The sequence below is a fragment of the Rhincodon typus genome, chromosome 12 (genome assembly GCF_021869965.1).
Source record: "Rhincodon typus isolate 14 chromosome 12, sRhiTyp1.1, whole genome shotgun sequence".
Taxonomy (NCBI): domain Eukaryota; kingdom Metazoa; phylum Chordata; class Chondrichthyes; order Orectolobiformes; family Rhincodontidae; genus Rhincodon; species Rhincodon typus.
Window position 1 is genome coordinate 2,756,421 of NC_063343.1, and position 20,259 is coordinate 2,776,679.

The 20,259-nt window shown below is 42.6% G+C and overlaps 1 protein-coding gene across 1 annotated transcript in view; it reads left to right on the top strand.

Annotated features, from left to right (window-relative positions):
• shtn3 (shootin 3) overlaps positions 1-20,259 on the top strand; it is a 116,138-nt gene that overhangs the window by 12,348 nt on the left and 83,531 nt on the right. The window contains exon 2 of the mRNA XM_048603925.1: positions 706-744. Within this exon, the coding sequence (XP_048459882.1) occupies positions 706-744 (39 nt within the window). The remainder of the gene's footprint in view (positions 1-705; positions 745-20,259) is intronic.

Below are 20,259 nucleotides of genomic sequence, written 5' to 3' on the forward strand. Positions count from 1 at the left end.
CTCCCACTCCCCTGGTGACATGTCCATCCTTGGCCTCCTCCACTGTCAGACTGAGGCCAAACATAAACTGGAGGAACAACACCTGATATTTTGCCTTGGGAGCTTACAGCCCAATGGCCTGAATATTGACTTCATCAGCTTCAAAATCCCTCCACCCCCAGCCTTATCCCTTGTCCAGCCCTTCCCCTCCTGACCTGACCTGACCTGTCCATCTTCATACTCACCCATCCGCTCCACCCTTCTCATAGACCAATGACAATTACACCCTACCTGCATCCACCTATCACCATCTCTCCTACCCTTCCCCAGCTCCTCACTTTATTTATTTCTAGGCTGCCTTCCCACCTCCCCAGTCCTGATGAAACATTCTGCCCAAAACATTGACCTCCCTGCTCCCCTGATGCTGTCTGACCTGCTGTGCCTTTCCAGCCTCACACCTATAGACTCTGGCTTTCAGTATCTGCAGTCCTTATTATCTCTAAATATTAATCGGGTTTCTTTATAACACTTTGATAGACTGTTTCTTTAAGAATTGTGCCTGGTCCACAGTGAATGCCTTTCTATTGTGAGCCTGAGAAAACTTTAAAAATAGCTTTTGACCATTTGCTCTGATATCGTACCATCATTTCTGCAGAATAGTGTAACCTGCTGTATTTAAGTATTTTACGTTATTTCCTCAATGATTTCTGCAGGGCTTATGAACAGCAAAATCAGATGAACCTCCAATTAAACTCTTCCCCCCATGTGAGTTTGTGTAAGTTAATTCCCTAGAGAACCATTGGCACTTTGACTGCAACCGTGTTTGGTTTGGACATCAATTTTGATTTGATTTATTATTGCCACATGTACCAAAACGACAGTGAAAAGTTTTGTTTTGCGCACAGTACAGGCAGATCATACCGTACAAGGACATACGGATCACAGGGTGTTTGAACAGAGCGAGGAACACAAAGTTACAGCTGCACAGGAGGTGTCTGAAAGCAAGATCAACATTGGATTTGAAACTTGAGAGGTCCATTCAGCAATCTGATAACAGCAGAGAAGAAGCAGTTCTTGAAGCAGCATTGATAAAGTGTCTGCATCAGAACTCTACCTGAGAAACTGCATTTATATTGTCCTATGTACCCTTGATGATATATGATTAACAGCATCCCCAACTGCTAATGGAGTGGCATGAATAAGTTACATTGTTTGTGCGCAGTGCAATTACATCAATGCGATGGAGCACAGAACAGACAGAACAAACAGGAAAGCTAGGGAAAGTGTATTGTGGTGCAAGGTGAACAGACTGGAGGTCAATTTATCCTTGTCAGACAGTGATAAAACATTTCACAAAATCAGAAATTATAATCTTAAGAAACCAGAACAGAAGAAAACCAAAACAGACATTATCCAAATGGATCAGCAAATTTGAGTTATCAAACTCGGGTTATATTATATGAGATTCGGTCTCCCAGCTCATAAATAAGTTATTTGCACGGCTTTTGTAATAACAGAGTAACTGTATTAGAGAAAGGAGTGTTTCATTATTTTAGTGAATAATTCAGCTCTGAATGTCAATAATTCAGCACTGGATGCTTTGTTAGAAATATATTAAGTTACTCACATTCTTGTGCAGCTTTTCATGTTAATTCGGAAACAATTCACTTTGGTAACAATGAGACTTTTCTTACTTTCCGTCAAAGGTACATTCTTTCCTTCTCCTTTGGTGGGGGATTTCTACCCTCACTCATAACTACATGCCATGCACACACACTGTATCTGAATAATGAGGTCTGGCTGTCCAATAATAATGCTCTGTTCTTCAGAGGCGGGTCATTGGAAGGTGAGCTACATATTCTCGGCATTAAAACCAATCCAGACCAAAGTAGTTGAAATAACCACCTGAGCACTTACCGGGACTGGAGGGTTTGAGTTATAAGGAGAGGCTGGATAGGCTGGGACTTTTTTCACTGGAGCTTAGGAGGCTGAGGTGTGACTTTATAGAGGTTTATAAAATCATGAGGGGCATAGATAAGGTGAACTGCAAAGGTCTTTTCTCTCGGGTAGCGGAGTTCAAAACTAGATGGTTTAATTTTGAGGTGAGGGGAGAAAGATTTAAAAAAGACATGAGGGGCACTTTTTCACACAAAGATAACAAGGTGTGGAGCTGGATGAACACAGCAGGCCAGGCAGCATCAGAGGAGCAAGAAAGCTGATGTTTCAGGTCTGAACCCATCTTCAGAAAATCTCAGACTTCAGCATCAGCAGTTCCTACTATCTCTGAGTGAGTTTTTCACACAAAGGGTGGCTCATACTGCCAGAGAATGTGGTAGATACAAGTGTAGTTACGACATTTAAAACACATTTGGACAGGTACGTGAATAGGAAAGATTTAGAGATACGGGCCAAACACAGGCAAATAGGACTAGTTTAGTTTGGGAAAGATGGTCAGCATGAACGATTTGGACTGAGGAGTCTGTTTCAAGCAAAACTAAAATGTTGGCTCTACAGTTCACAATACATTCACAGTAAGGATAATAAAAATTAAGTACTCTATTTCCTTTTTCAGATTGCTGTAGATGTTGAGTAAATTCAAGTTTTTTTTCAGGTTGCTATCTATAGATTTTTGTTTAATAATGGCCCCTTTCTGCATTCCAAAGTCTTCCTTTATGGATTGGAGAGGGGTGCAGCAACTTACATGGAAAATTAGCAGGAGACACAAGCTGAGTGAATTAAGGAGAATCCAACCACTTCTTCAGTCAACACTTCACAATTATTGAATTAGGTCAAAACACATGAAACCATGCAACTATATTTTGATTATGGGTGAAAATACTTTGTGTTGACTTGGCGTTGCCTAGCCAATAAGCAACATCGTGATGAAGCTTTGTTTCAGAATCGATTGCTTGTGACAAATCATTCTATCTGTTGGGAAATTCATTGCAGTGATCTGGGTCAACTGCTCTAATAAATAGATATTTAACTCACGCAAATAAGCAGAACTTAATAACAATCTGGTTCTTTAAGGCAGAAACTGATGACTATAGTAAATTTGCACAAGTAGATCCCATCTTAGCAGTGCTTACTTAAATGGGTAAAGAAGTTTTCCAAACATGGAGGATGTCAGAAGATGTGGCCTATCATCTTAGGAAAAAGACAATGCAGTTTCTGGAGTTCAGCCTGATTAAGATGACAAGGGGAAATGAAGTAGAGCTTTAAAACATGTTCCTGGGCTTAATGCTCCATAAAACCGAGCTAAATGATTGGCTGGCATACAGGGCAAAATATTTCCAAAAACATGGGCAGCAACCACAAGAGGCAAACAGTAGTACAATTCTAGGCAGGCAATGTACCTTTTCAGATTTTACTTAAGTGTTGTGCATGTTTATTCTAATAAAATTCTTACAACAGAAATACAATGATAAGAATTTTCACTAAATTTACTGTGACTTGTTTGCATTTAATAGTTATTAACAATCATTAAATTTCACACCATGATGGTCATGAAGAAAACTATCTCTGAGTGAGTTTTTTACACAAAGGGTGGCTCATACTGCCAGAGAATGTGGTAGATACAAGTGCAGTTACGACATTTAAAACACATTTGGACAGGTACGTGAATAGGAAAGATTTAGAGATATGGGCCAACACAGGCAAATAGGACTAGTTCAGTTTGGGAAATATGGTCAGCATGAACGAGTTGGATTGAAGGGTCTGTTTCAAGCAAAACTAAAATGTTGGCTCTACAAATGTTGGCACTTTTTGTGAACTAGAAATCTTACTGTCAAATATCTAACCCTTTCATTGATGACCAAAAGTTCCATATATTTAAAAAAAAGTGCAAATGCTGGAGAAACTCAGCAAGTCTGGCACTAACTATGGGGAGAGAAACTGAATTAACATTTTGAGTCCGATATGGAGTTTGTACATTCTCCCTGTGTCTGCGTGTATTTCCCCTGCGTACTCCAGTTTCTTCCCACAATCCAAATATGTGCAGGTTAGGGTGGATAGGCCATGCTAAATTGCCCATAGTATGTGCAGGCTAAGTGGGTTAGCCATGGGGAATACAGGGTTACAGGGGTACTGTGGTGGGGGGTGGTGGGTGTGCTCTGTTTGGGATGCTATTCAGAGAGTTGGTATGGTCTTGATGGACTGAATGGCCTCCTTCCTTACTGTCGGGATTCTATGATTCTATGATGATGATGTCTTTTCTTTTGGGAATTCCGAAAGAAGTCCTATTGGACTTGAACAGTTACCTCTGTTTCTCTCTCCACAGATGCTGCCACATCTGTTGAGTTTCTCCAGCACTTTGAGATTTATTTTGGATTTTCCAGTATCCAAAGCACTTTGCTTTTGTTTCAATATTCCACAAGCTCAATTGCTCAAGAGACTCACTGTCTCACAGGGAGTGAAGAAAGGTGCAGGGATAATGTGTCAGTTGGTGAGGAGCATCCCACTGTAGTCTCTGAGGAACAGAGGTAGACACTGTCATAGAGTCATAGAAGCCTACAGCACAGAAAAAGGCCCTTTGGCCCATCAAGACTGTGTTGGTCAGAAGCAACCACCAGACCATTCCAATCCCATGTTGTGCAACAGTGTAACTAGGTAAAGCCAGGTAGCCTACATTCAAACACCTGAAGGTAGGCTACCTGGTTTTACGTAGCTACACTGTTGCACAACAGCATTTCATCATGTACTGCATTAAATCCCTACAGTGTGGAAGCAGGCCATTCAGCCCAAGTGCACACCAACTCTCTAAAGAGCATCCTACCCAGACCCAGCCCCCTTACCCTATCCCTGTGACCCTGCATTTCCCACAGCCAATCCACCTAACCTGTACATCCCTAGGCACTATGGGCAATTTAGCATGGCCAATCCACCCTAACCAGCACATCTGTGGGCTGTGGGAGGAAACCGGAGCACCCAGAGGAAAGCCACACAGACACAGGGAGAATGTGCAGCGCATAATGCAAAAATGTTGCAATTGGCTATTTTTCCCGAGTATTCATTCACAATATCTGTAGTAATGTGTAATCCGATACATAGGAGTGGATACATTCTGCGCTAAGCAAAAACATGGGAAATTACAAACCATTCCTGATGCTCATCATGTTGTTTATGTATAACATTTAACGAGCTTGATTCTCCTACTGAAGCATTTTCTGACCTGCTGCATCATGAGCATGCTTCTCTACCCCTGCACCCCTATCCCATCTTCTCTGCTCAGTTCATGTTTGTATATCACTGCAGTGTCTACCTGGATTGACAAGACCCCACCCCTACCAGGCCCTGACGCTGGCCTCGCTGCCTATAATCTTGACTTCTACATCCCTTCAGAACTTTTTTTTAGCAAGGTCTGTCGTTTTCACCTTTCTCTAAATCTCTCTGTCTCTCTCTCTCTCTCTCTCCATCTCTGTCTCTTAATGAGAACAGGGAATGGGATGCAAAGTGGCTAGAGCTGGAATAAAAATCTAACACAGCCCATTCTTTGATAAAAGGTCCAAAATCAGAAGGTAATGTTTCTCACGCACTAAATTTAAGGAATACACTCTGGTACTGTCAAAGCCTCAAAAACAGGAAACTTTTTTAACTCCCAGATACTTCAGACATTGAAGCCAAATGCAATAAGATCACGCTGACATAGCTGTACTCGGTGAAATGATTACGGAAGCAATTTGCTAACTAAAGAAAAATAGAAATGTTACAACACACTCAGTGTAATAATATTCTGGCGTTATCTAAATGAAAGACAAAGGAGATATATGGATCATTTTTACTTGAAGATCTCTGATTTATTTACAGCAAAACTAATATATACATAACAACAGAATGATCTCAGGCCGTAGCCTGTGTCTCGAGTGCTAAGCCAAGAGAATCTGTGGCATGTGCTAACATCCTGGCATTTTGCTCACCTGCATGTTGACTTATTAAAGAGCTATCACTCCAAAGGTATCCAATCACACAACAAAGCCTTCATTTCCAAAGAATACTCTCAAATGCGACAAGTGAAAACATACAAACATTGCAGGTCCATCAGCATCTGTGGAGAGAAAGCAGGGTTAATGTTTGGGTCCAATGATCCTTCCGAGGATGACAGACCTCATGGTAGACTGGTTGCTAAGGTTAGATCACAAGGAATCTAGGGAGAGCTAGCCAATTGGATATAAAATTGGCTAGACAATAGGAGACAGAGGCTGGTGTTAGTGCGGTTGTTGTTCAGACTGGAGGCCTGTGACTGGTGGTGTGCTGCAAGAATCGGTGCTGGGTACAAAGTTATTTGTCCTTTATATAAATGATTTGGATGAGAAGATAGGAGGGCTGCTTGGTAAGTTTGCAGATGACACCAAAATTGGTGGAATAGTAGACAGTGAAAAAAATTATTTAACAGTACAATGGGCCAAGGAATGGCATATGGAGTTTAATTTAGACAAATGTAAGGTGTTGCATTTTGGTAAGACAAACCAGGGCAGGATTTGCACAGTTAATGGTTAGGCCCTGGGGAGTGTGGTTAAACAGAGAGACCTAGGAGTGCAGGTACATAGTTCGTTGAAAGTGGCATCACGGGTAGACAGGGTGGTGAAGAAGGGATTTGTACGCTTACCTTCATTAGACAGTGCATTGAGTACAGGAGTTGGAAAGTCATGTTACAGCTGTACAGGACTTTGGTAAGGCCGCGTTTGGAATACTGTCTACAATCCTGGTCATCCTGCTATAGGAAGGATGTTATTAAACTGGAAAGGGAGCAAAAGAAGATTTACAAGGATGTTACCGAGACTGGAAGGTTTGAGTTATAAGGAGACGCTGCATAAGCTGGGACATTTTCCCCTGGAGTGTAGACAGCTGAGGGGTGACCTTATAGAGGTTTATAAAATCATGAGGGGCATAGGTAGGGTGAATATTCAAGGTCTTTCCTCAGGGTAGACGAGTCCAAAACTAGACGGCTTAGGTTTAAGATGAGAGGGGATAGACTTAAAAAGGACATGAGGGGCAATGTTTTCACGCAGAGAATGGAATGAGCTGCCCGAGGAAGTGGTAGAGGCGGGTACAAGTACAACATGTAAAAGGCATCTGGATGGGTACATGGATAGAAGAGTTTTGAGGGATATGGGCCAAACGCAGGCAAATGGATCTAGATCGGCTTGGGAAACCTGGTCGGCATGGATGAGTAGGCTCAAAGGGCCTCTGTCTGAGTTGTATGAATCTATGACTGTTTTGGGTAATAACAAAATCAGTTTACACCAGACAGAGGTTGTAAAATTTACAAGTACAGAAGTCTGAGCATCCATATGTTGTTTAAGCAGGTTGAAACTCTTCCAGATCTTGTTATGACGTAATCACTTGGAAGCGTGGATTTCATCCTTGGCTGTAGTTGGCATCAATATACGATGCTGGTGTTCCATCTCACTGTTGTTGTCTGAGTGTGTTCTTTGAGGTTCGCTGTGCACTATTGATGTGTTGCACACTTCCACGAGCTGGCTTCTGTTCCTCCACCCGGCAATGGTCCAATTGGATGTAGGGACTTCATTGCCCTGCATTCGGTGCCCTCTTTGTAACCCTCTGTGGGCAACCATGTTCCCACTGAGGGCTGTGAGATTCGGACCATCAGTCCGATGCATAGTTATGAGAGCTCCATAACTGAATGTTGCTCTTGCGCCATCTTTTGGATGAGGAATGTTCCCTGCATCCCAGAGAATTCGACTGAAGGTGGCGTAGAGCGATTGTTCTGACTTGTCTTCCAAACATGATCTCTGCTGGTGATGCTAACCCCTTATCCAGGAGTGTAGCCCTGAGGTATAACATGGCAACTCAAATATCTTCATCATTGCCCAGGATAAGTGTTGCAAACCATTCTTTCAGGTGTGATCTGGGGTATTGAGGTGAGTGTGTCGCAGATATCACAGGCCAATTGGCACATTTATCCCTGAAATGACTGCCTGTTGTAGGAAATCACTTCTTCAGGTGCTCTGAGCAGACTCAGTGTGTCTGCCATGGACGTGCTGAAAGCTTTCTTTACCCTGTAATGACAACAGGAAATTTTGAGAGAGAATTGGTGACCATTTTGCAGTCAAATGCATGCACGGGTAATTTCAAATTGAACATCTGTTGTCCGTGGTATATAGATTTAAAACGATCCAAGAACAGCACTTAACTGGATTCTACGTTAAAGAATCTGGGTTGAAAATGGTAAGCATCTACTGTTGTATAGGGTGACATGGAGGCTCAGTGGTTAGCACTGCTGCCTCGCAGCGCCAGGTACGCAGGTTCGATTCCAGCCTCGGGCGACTGTCTCTTTGGAGTTTGCACATTCTCCTGCATGGGTTTCCTCCCACAGTCCAAAAATGTGCAGGTTAGGGTGGATTGGCCATGCTAAATTGCCCCATAGTGTCCAGGGATATTTAGGATAGGTGGGTTAGACATGGGGAATGGATCTGGGTGGGACGCTTTTCGGAGGGGCGGTGTGGACTTGTTGGGCTGAATGGCCTGTTCCCACACTGTAGGGATTCTATGTAGAATAAAGTGTTAGCGTCACTAACACTGCCATTCAACCATGTGGCACAATAAAATTAACAGGTGTCCACATCTCATCTAAAATGAAACACCCGGATTCTTGAACAATTCCTGAGCAATATATGAATGTGTATTACTGATGGAGCCCTGTAAGCATTAATAGTGTTGGGACAGTTAAACAGAATAGATAAATGGCAAAATCTAGAAGTAAACAAATTGTGCCCAGGATTCAGGGTCAGAAACCTAAGCTGTAATGAGGAGCAGAAGACCTTGGGCTCTGCTATTTTGATTAGCAACTGGGAAGAACTGAATGAGCATGTAGCTGAAAGTTCACATCACCTGACCAGGGTCCACGGTTTTCATTGGTTGAGAACTCAGCCTGTTCCCCCCGTAAAGCTATTCCTTACATAACACAGTGAATCAAGACTGCGCTTATTAATCAGTTAGTGGATTGGAACTTGGCAACATCATATCAGAACAGTAGGGAGATAAATAGTTACTCTAGTTTGAAGTTATGCCATTTATTTTAAATTTGTTGCCTCCTGGGTTAATTGTTTATTGATTGGCAATTAATTGCATTCAGGACGTGCATATTAATTAGGGACTCCCTTGTAATCATAGGAACAACCTTTAAAAGTTTGGTTTATTTTGTTTTCTACAGTGAGCTCACAGTGCCCCTTTCACCTGGGCAGTTGGGTAATGATGGCTGCTGTAATGGAGTTAAATGTGGAACACACTGAACGTTGTGTTTGTTGGTTGGAATAATGTGGAATGCTCAGTGTCACTCGCAAAACAAAAGCTGGATGTGTGTATCAAGACCAGGATTAATGTTCTATCCCTCAGACTTGGCAATCTGCATTCCAACAATCTCCAGTAACAGAGTGAAAAGTGGAATTTCAGACATTACAGTATGGAAGCAGGCCATTCAGCCCATACTGACCCTCTGAAGAGCATCCCACCTAGACTGCATTTCCCCAGGGCCAATCCATCTAACCTGCACATCTTTGCACTACAAGAGGAAACACCCACAGACATGTGGAGAACATGCAAACTCCAGACAGAAAATGTCTGAAGTCACACAACATATGGTTATAGTACAACAGGTTTATTTGAAATCACAAGCTTTCAGAGTGCTGCTCCTTCCCAAGACAAAGCTGTTGGACTATAACCTGGAGTTGTGTGACTTCTGACCTTGTCCACCCCAGTCCAACACCATCAACTCCACGTCGTGGCCACACAGACAGTCACTGAGGCTGGAATCGAACCCAGGTCCCCTGACACCATGAGGCAGCAGTGCTAACCACTGAGACACCGTGCCACCCCGCTTATGGTTGCATGGTCTAGGTGTACTAACGTTGGAAAACCATGTATAAAGAAAACCTTTATGATTTACTATACACTTGCAAAGAAACGCTTGTCTCCACTAACCACTACCGATTCGTTGCATACTGACTGGCAGAATGCCAGGGCAGTCAAAGACACAGTGGAGGTCACTCTACTAACATGTCTGTGTGCATCACTTAAACAATTTATAATAATTGTACATCATTTATCAGCAGTTAGTAATGTTTTATGTTGAGAGTTTTATGTTCTAGCAAGATGCTGAAATATAACAGAATTGGTTGTCTCTGCATATCTGAATAAATTATATACTCAGATGAAGCAGAAAGTGTTCGCTTACAGAGAAAGGGGGGTCATTAGCATTCAGAGTTGTCCGTTTCAGGCGCTGCAGTGAAAATGGAAGGAGATTTAGTTACAAAGATGACTGGACGTTGATGAATTGTTGTTGTTGCTGTAAGTAAGGGGACGGTAGGGCAAGGCTGTTTTTCATTGTAGCCTGAGAATCCGAATCTGCGCTGATAGAATTCAAAGCTGGTTTATCAGAGCGAGTTGCGTCATAATACAGGAGTCTGTCACGGTCTGCATCTTACAGATAAGATTGACCCTTTGTTTATTAGATTTAGTTCACATTGAAACAATTGAAATAATCTGCCTGGACTACCTGCACTCAACCTGTCCATTGAGAACTGCCAATTTGACATTGGTTGCCTTAATTTCTCTGCTGCCCCCCCTTACCCAGTCAAACCAATCTCCCTCTGAACTGACTGCACTATTGTACTCTCAGATCCAGTCCTGACTTTGTGGTACTGTTGTTCTTTGACAGATTGACCTCTACATTGCTGAGGCTGAGCATTACCTCCTCCTACCTCGCCCTGAGCCATGACCCCACCTTTGAGCAGTTCTGATGAGCAGTCACCGGACTCAAAACGTTAACTCTGCTTTCCACCCACAGATGTTGCCAGACCTGCTCAGCTTCGCCAGCCATCTCTGTTTTTGTTTCCCATGTTGTAAGGGACATTAAGCCAAATCATTCTTTACGTCTGTTTTCCCATCAAGAAACTACAAATGATAACTGTACTTGCGTATTCTCCATTGTTTCATGTTCTTCAAGAAAATTAGGACATCAATATGAAAGGGCAGTGATGAGTCATTTGGATAAGTACGTGAATAAGAACTGTTTAGTGGGATTTGAGCCAGGAGCAGGTAGGTGGGACTAGTTTAGTTTGGGAACTTGGTCGGCATGGACTGGTTGGACCGAAGGGTCTGTTTCCATGCTATATGACTGATTCCTGCACAAAGGCATTTGGATGGTCATATGGAGGAGAGTGGAATATAGTTATTGACAAGGACTCTAATGCTTCACCATCAGCAGTGGGTAGGAAACTTTTAAAAAGTTTTTATTTACTTCTTTCTTTTTCATGTGTTCATGTTTCCTGTCTTCCCTCCCTCTTCAAATATTACTTTTTTCTGTTTTTGACCTTCAAAACACTGGAACATACAGATAGATATATGTGTTGTCTCCAAATATATGCACTTAATAAAGACACCATAGTCCTATTGGACCATGGGGCTGCTCCCTCATTAGAGAGAGACAAAAATTGGTGGTGGTTTAACCTGAGAGTCACCATGCCTCAGGCGAGGGTAGAGGTTGAGAAGAAGAGTCCTCTATGGTAACTTCAGCTGGTGCAGGAATTGAACCCACATTGTTGGCATCACTCTGCATCATAAACCAGCCGTCCATCTAACAGATCCCTACCTAATATAGACCATGTGTACCAAAAAGGCTGGGAAACATAATGAAGATAACCTTGAAATCCCCAAATGAGGGGAACCTACTATTAGTTTCCAAATTTCAAGTACGAAATTGGACTGTTTAATTATCCTTTCAGAAAACTAACACTTACTAGTTTTTTTGATGTCCATCCAAATAAATGTTGGTTGAGTGGTCCACCCAAAGGATGTTAGGTTCACACTGGAGAACAATGATTTTCTTTGTTTCAGGTCATGTTTGTGAAGTCTTTATAAAGTAGACAACCAATCTTCTCTTTGTCTTTCTGGGTTCTGGTGTTATCCAGAAAAGTTATCGGGACCACACTTTGTATTGATATCGTATTTGACCCAAATCTGGAATAGACATATGGATATCTAGGATCATATGTTATAGTTTTGAGTTTCTTCAGTGTCGTCTCTACTCTCAATACCAAACAGTTGTTCCCACAAGTGAAATTTTATACAGAGTTATTCAAATGTTCACAATTATGTGCAATAATTTGTTCAATGGATTAAATATAATTTCTCACTATGCAACCATATTCCCTTTAATATGATGTTACGAAGTTGGATAGAGTATTTGTGAATTGGAAGGCAGGAAGTTAGAATTTGTTGGTGGTAATGATTGTGGGGAAAAGAGTGTCGTGGTCCCTTTACGAGCTTGTGTTTTGTCTGTGCTTGGAAGTTTATAAATGCAGGTGCACACAGACAGTGCCCGAATGGAAACATTTTGTATAGAACAGACAAGCAGCATTTCTTTCCCAAGACAAGAGGTGTGAATTTGGCCAATTAATTTAAACCAAGCACCTCGATACGGAAAGCCAATTGAATTTAAATCTGATGGTGTGGACAACCTGAAACACTCATGTGATAAGAATTTGATTATGTCATTACGAGTGTATAAGGCAAAGGTGTTTGGAAAATCAGGCATCGTCTTCCACCTCCTGCCAGAGTCAGCACCTTTCGGCTCTCAGAGAAAGCCCATCGCATTCATCAAGGGTACCATGGTATTTTAGCTCAAAGTCCTCATTGAAGAAATTATAGAGATAAAACATCCCTGGATAGAAGAATTAACGAAAGAATGGCGTTTGAAGAGAGCGGAGATGACAAAATATTCCAGAAGACAGTCTGTGTGAATTTATAGAGATTAAGTTATAATTCATTGTTCTCTTATTAATTGGGTTTATTAAGTTGGACTTGTGTTTATTTGTACAGTATTCCAGTAGAATTTAGACCAGTTGGGAAGTAATTAGTAGTCTAAGGGGGAATTGTCTGTCTGTTAGTAATTTTGTTAAATTGTTCATTGTTGGGTTAAATAAATAAACCGTTTCTTGTTATTTGTAAAGTGGAGATCAGGGATTGTCTTTCTTTTAATAACTTTTAACAGATTATGAGGGGAATGGTGAGTTTCTTTAGGTATTTTGGGGGTAATTATTAGAGGGGAACTTCTAATCCCGTCATAACAGATCGGGGCTTGTGTTTTAGTTTAATTGTCAGAGGGGTTCGACCATTCCCAATCTGGAACGATGATCAGTCCTGTTGACTTATTGTGGCTGAAGTGAAATTCCGTTTTCTTTTTAAAAAATCAGCCGCTAAATGTCCAGATTGCTGTGTTTTTGCTTAATTTAAATGTTTGGATAGCAACTGCATGCGACATTCTAATTCAAATTGGAAGGTGCAAATCCTATTGAGACCAGAGGTTTTCAGGCTGTGGCTACAACTTACATTTATTGCAATCAAATTGTGAAGTAAAGGGCTACAGTCTACAAATGCTAGAAGTGCTTTGAGTGGAATGTAATCATAAAGGTACAGCAGATGGCAACAACAAAATGATACTTGTCTATCCTCAACATGCTGCAATGGTCCAGCAACTCACAGCACAAATTGGATGAGCAACATCTCACCTACAGACCTCCCCCTCTGATGTTGCCTGGCCTGCTGTGTTCCTCCAGCTCCGCACTGTGTTATCTCATCTACAGATAGATACTTTACAGCCTTCTGGACTTAATATTGAGTTCAACGCCTTCAGATTGTGAACCAACTCCAATTCCTTTCCTTTCTTTTAGCTTTACTTGTTACGTTCTCTGATATCATGTCCTCCCTCCCCTCCTCCCCCTCCAGTGGGACTGACTGTTCCTTCCAGTCTGGCAGTTAGACACACTATTGTTCTCATATTCCAATCACTTAATCTGCACAATCAACATCCTTTCTCCCCCAGCACTCCCCACACCTCACTATTGCACAAATGCTGCCCCCTCCACTCTTCAGCTCTGATGAAGAGTCATCTAGACTCGAAACGTTAGCTTTCTCTCTCTCCATGGATGCTGCTTGATCCACCGTGATCTTCAGCGTTTGTTGTTTTCAGGACTTATCTATTCCTTATTTGTTTCTACTGTCTCTGTTCAATCAGCAAACAATATTTTTGTGTTTTTGCAGTGAATTCAGCTGTTTTGACTACCATCAATTTTCCTTCTGCCCTCTGTAGGATTTATTTCTAAGCTCTTCCCCAGCTGTTCTAGCAGCTCTTGAGAGATTCTTACTCAGTGTCAAAATTTGTGTTTTAAATATCTTGTGTGTCAAGAATACCACCTCCAGAAACTCAAACTTATAAATTCTGAGATGATTCAAAAATTAATCATGTGGCTTTCAGAATCCAAAACAAATGGTTTACCAAAAGAAAAGGTCTGTGTTCTTTATGTAAAACCAATTAAATCATACAATATGCAAATCTGAGATTAAGCTATCTGTGTGTATACGCACTAAATGGAATTGTAATTTAACTATTTTAAACCCTTCCCAATAAAGCAAGCAGTTCCCTTTACCTTTGCTGATTAAACTAATGAGGCTTTGATGAAAGAGGTGTCCAGTCCCCACCAAAGGGAAAAGGATTTGTTTGCTTTCTGTCAAATGGCTTTGGACAGAAGTTAAAAAGAAAGGTCATGAAGTGGCTCATCTTTAAAAGATTCCCTTTGTTTATGTGTTGGAGGAATGGTTAATACGCAAATCTTCAAAACCCACTTTCAGATTATGGCCAGTTATAAGGTTTCATTGTCAAGACTATCGTCTCTGCAGCTTAGGGGTTTAGCTGGTGCTCTCAGTATAAATGGATATTAGTATGTGAAGCAAAAATTAGTTCTCATTCATTCGCATTTTCAAATTAGCAGTATGCCTCTATTGGTGTCACATTCGGAAGCTGATTAGGTCAAGTTTGTTTTGTCTCCAAGGTATGACATTTTGACAGTGAATGTTTGCTGGTGGAAAAAGCCGATAAATTTATTGGCTTTGTGGCAGATCCAGCAAGGAATTCATTGACAGGAACGTAGGTAATATCTCAAAATTAACATTCACAACACAAAAGTCTTTGCTTGACATGCCATACTTGGTCATTTTTAGGTCGTCTCCACTTTCTTTTCACCTCAGTTTTAGTTTCTGCAAGATCGAAACATCATCTCAGATTGAGAAGTCTGAAGAATGAATTTTTTTTGTCTGTATTAAATAATCTTTTGGCTTCTTTAAGGAGTTTAAAGTAAATAGAGTGCTTTTCCCTGTGGTAACATTTTGATTTGATTTGATTTATTGTTGTCACATGTACCTAAATACAGTGAAAAGCTTGTTTTGTGAGCAGTACAGGCAGACCATAACAAACCAGGACATACAGATCATAGGGTGCTTAGACAGAACAAGGCATACAGGTTACACTGTGCAGGAGGTGCACAAAGCAAGATCAACATTATTTGAAAGTTAGGGAGGTCCAGTGAATAGCAATGTTTTAAGGTTCAATGACATACTGAAGTATAAAACAGAGGAAGCATTTTTTGCTTGTTTTGCTCTTGGTTATGGTTGACCCAAGTTTTAACATTGATCCTTGCTACCTATCACCAGAATATAGATAACAGCTTAGGAATGAAATCAGCTCATTTTAGATGCGTTATTCCTTAAAAGCTGTGCCTAACCAAAAAGTGCTTGGATGACATTCAATTTGATAAATTTAACACCTTGGTACGGTATGGACAAGCTGAACAACATTATTATAATTGAATGGGAGATCTAACAGTAAAATCTTTAATTGGTTAATATTTTTAATTTGAATCTACTTCCACACAGAAGGTCCAAACTTTTCTCCCACCTATCTGCTCCTCCCACCTCACTGACCAACCCCACCCCCACTTCCTACCTACTAGCCTCATCCCCGTCTCCTCAACCTGTCCGTCTTCCATCCCACCTACCCACCCCTCCCTCCTCACTGACCAATCCCCATCCCAAATCCCTACCTACACTCACCTTTAGTGGCTCCATCCCCGCCTCCTTGACCTGTCTGTCTTCTCTCCACCTATCTGCTCCTTTATCCACCTTCTATCATCGCCTCCCCCTCTCTCTCTATTTATTTCAGAGCCCCCTTCCCCATCCCCCATTTCTGAAGAAGGGTCCAGACCCAAAACGTCAGCCTTCCTGCTCCTCTGATGCTGCTTGGCCTCCTGTGTTCATCCAGCTCCACACCTTGTTATCTCAGACTCCAGCATCCGCAATTCCTACTATAATTTGGTTGTGCTCAAACACAGACTAAGTAGCAGTCAATCCAGCATCTTTATCAGAAGTCACAGGACACCAGGTTATAGTCCAACAGGTTTATCTGGAATTACACAAGCTTTTGGAGTGCAGCCCCTGTCGTATGAATTTTGACTTTGTCTATCTCAGTCCAACACTGGCAGCTCCACATCACAGTATCTTTGTTAGAGTTTCCGTTTTTAATCAGCTTAGTTCTGATACCTCTGTGTAGGATTGAGATATGTTGATGGCTGATGCTAACTCGGTTGGCAGTCAGTCAGCAAGTTTAAGGCCAACAGAGATCTGCTTCTGTGGTAATGTTGCATTGTGTAAGAAATTAGAGACCATGCTTGAAGGACCAATAAAAGGTTGATAAGTTAAATAGAAAATCGTTTCATTGCCTCAACATTTCAAGCCAATTAGTAGAGATTGTAACTGTTGTAAATGTACAATTGGTGCCGAATACTTCTCATTTTATCTCTGTAATTTTAAGCAAATTTGTCAGTTAGCTTATAGTTTGAACCTGGTCTGGCAGAATGCATATTTGTCTTTGAAATGAAAGTGAAGACTTGTTATTGTATTCCTGCAAGCTGGAGAAATGGTTTTACTGTTTGATCTTACCCTTAAACTTATTTGAAAGTTCAAAGGAGATGTGACGGGTAAGTATTTTACGCAGAGAGTGGTAGGAGTCTGGAACACGCTGCCAGGGGTGGTGGTGGAGGCAGATACAACAGGGGCATTTAAGGGAATTTTAGATAAGCACATGGATACGCAAGGAATGGAGAGATACGGACCAAGGGCAGGCAGAAGGGATTAGTTTCATTTGGCCTCATTTTCGGCACAACATTGTGGGCCGAAGGACTTGTTCCTTTGCTGTGCTGTTCTATGCTCTGTGTTCTAAGTGCTGAGCAGATGGAAGCACACAGAGCTCCATAGAGCACATGAGGTCCTTTTATAGAAATGAACATTGAATGTGGGATCAAAGAGGCATCTGAGCGGTGTGGGCTGTGGTGAGCTGTATGGCAGAATCAGGCAACAACAACTTCGCTCAAAGGAGAATCTTGTTCCATCTTTTATGCTTTTCATAAGCAGCGTGATGAGTTTCCTGTGAGCATATTGTCAATTGACAGTCATTATTCATTGTGCAAAGTCCTCATTACTATTCTGCTCCCATCTGACCAGATCCGCTAAACCAGCTCAATATCGGGAAAACATGAGATGAGACCTAAAGTGAGCACCTGCTGGGTTCAGCTCCTAGTTGGTTCCAAATGACTGCCATGTTGGACATCGGGAACCAACATTTCAGGGCACACTCCATGGCCACTAGCCTCCCAAACCCCACGTCTATGGGCATTGGCATCTGACGTGTGCCAGCCTCTGAGAATTGGCACATCTCCATCCACTTACAGGACCCTCTTCATGTCCCTCAGCTACACAGAGCTGTCATTGTAATGTGCCCCTAGGAGTCAGCTCCATAGAAGCAGCTTACGGTCTAGACCAGGCTGCGTCTCCGGTCTCTTCACTTGCTGTCGTAGTGCTCACTCTCTCTGAACTACCTTACCAAGCCTTCCCATGGTGCACTTTGCCCCGAGCCAAAGATACCAGGCTCATATTAAAGTGCTCTCTCGCTGTACTGTTTAGGTGCAGATACAAAAGCAGGAAGCGTGCTATGTTTGTCAGCAGGCTGTGCTCACATCAAAGGGGATAACCTTCACACAGGGGGTCCTGGCACAATACGTCATGGGCAGCCTCTGGTACCAGTCCCAGCCCACCTTGGGGGTGGGGGGTGAGGGGGCAGAGAATCAGAGTCAGGACGTTGCCCTCAAAAGGGGTAAGGAACCAAATGCCAGGCAACGTCCCACACCTCCCTCCACCAGTCCTGATTCTTCCTGCCCTGTGGTGGGTGGGGGGGGCCTGTTTTCCTTCTGGAATGAGAGAGAGAGACTGACAGAAGCATTGTGAGAAACAAAGGTGGGTGGCACAGCTATTCCTGCCCAGTGACTGAGCAGGTGGTGCAGAGGACAGGTATGGTCAGTGGTGTCAGGGTTATGTTGGGTGGCAGCAAATGAGGGAAGGTGTTGTAAGCAACAGTGAGAGTGGTAGGAGCATGAGCTGTGGGCGGAGGTAGGTGCAGAGGCAGAGTGAGTGTGAGGTAAGGGAGAAAAAATGGTGGAACTTATACTTAGGGAGTGGAGAAGGATTTTTTCCTTTTCCTTTATTCATTCACGGGATGAAGGAGTTGCCGGCTAGGTCAGCATTTATTGCCCATCCCTAATTGCCCAGAGGGCGGTTGAAAGTCAACCACGTTGCTGTGGGTCTGGAGTCATATGTAGGCCAGACCAGGTAAGGATGGCAGTTTCCTACCCTCAAGGACATTAGTGAACCAGATGGGTTTTTCCAACAATTGACCGTGGATTCACGGTCAGCATAGACTCTTAATTCCAGATATTTATTGAATTCAAGTTCCACCATCTGCTGTGGCGGGATTTGAACCCGGGTCCCCAGAACTTTATCTGGGTCTTTGCGTTAACAGTCCAATGACAATACCATCACCTCCCCATTCCTCTGACCATTCCTGTACAGTGTTGGGTATTTTCCAGACAGCTGAGACTGCTTTAACCCAGGCTGGCATAGAGTGGTGTCATGGTCCCTACCTGCTGGTGCGGGGGCATAAGGAAATGTCACGCCCTGCACCACTCCATCCAGGAGGACCTCCCGGATGCTACCCCCTCCTGGCCATGTCCATGGCAGATGTCAGCAGCCATATGCAGTTCTGAGCTAGGCCTCATTGTAATGTCAGTGTCTGTTACAGTCTCTGCTCTGCTGTGCACTGATAGTGCTGTCCAGGTATAGAGAATGAAGATGGAGCGGGCACAAGGAATGCCAGTCTGTCCATGTTTATCCGATGAGTGGCAAGTTGTTCTGGGAAGAGTGCAAGGTAAGATGTAAGATGCACTACAAGGGGGGTGGGGGGGGGTTGATCATTAAAGAGGTGCATTTGGGAAGGTATAATGGGAGGCTTCACTCTGCCTCAGTGCACCAAACCCTCCAAGAAACCTGACACAATTTGCACTTAGCTGAAGGAAAGCAAGATTTAGCCCTAAAGCTCAACCCGAGAGGAACATCTTGCATAAAAACAGAAACCTTAAAGATTGTTCCCATACCTAAGAAATATTTATGAAGGGAATATTTAATGTCTTATATTTATCCTGTTGCAGGATGAATAGTTGAAGAAGGAACAGTTACGAGTGGGTTGGGGGTTGCTGGAGGTGGAGCCGGGTAGTAAGGATGGTGTGCTGGCAGGAGCTGGGTGGAAAATCCCAGTTGGTGTGGGAGACGAACGATAATAGCTGACTGGCAGTCGGGTAGTCACTCTCTCTCCGACCTAGCAACCTTGAAATGACCTCAAGGTTGGTGACAGAACGACATCACTTCTCCTTGCCTCCCGTAACCGTTTGAGAATCTGGTCCCATTATGGTAACTGCTGTTTGCTGTAAATATGATTAAAAGCAGTGGGAGAAACCGCGAACCGAAGTAGATGCCTCCTGCTGTTAAGTTAGGTAGGCAAGCAATTCAAATGTCCGTGCAGTTGACATCAAAAAGAATCAAAATCTGGCAACAATCTGAGACTGGATAAAAATGTATTCTTAAATGTAATCAGTAAACGTAAAAGGTTTTCTGGTAAAATATAGACAGGTCCCCAGGGTCAATGCTGAAGGCTTCAGAATTGCAGTTCTGAGCTAGGCCTCATTGTAATGTCAGTGTCTGTCACTGTCTGAACATCAGAGCCCAAGGCTTCTTGAAATTAAATATTGCAGTAAATCAAAATGCAGCCTTTTCACTCTGAGACCTGTGTTCCAGTTCCACCCCCACTGATGCTTTAAAGATTCATCAATGCGGCGATTAAAATGCAACTGTGAAATGAATTCAGATTGCGTCAAAATAAAAACCGAAAGAACCGTAGATGCTGCGAATCAGAGGCAGAAACAGAAATTGCTGGAAAAGCTCAGCAGGTCTGGCAGCATCTGTGGAGAGAAGTCAGAGTTAACGTTTTGGGTTGAGTTCTGAGGAAGGGTCACTCGACCTGAACTGTTAACTCTGACTTCTCTCCAC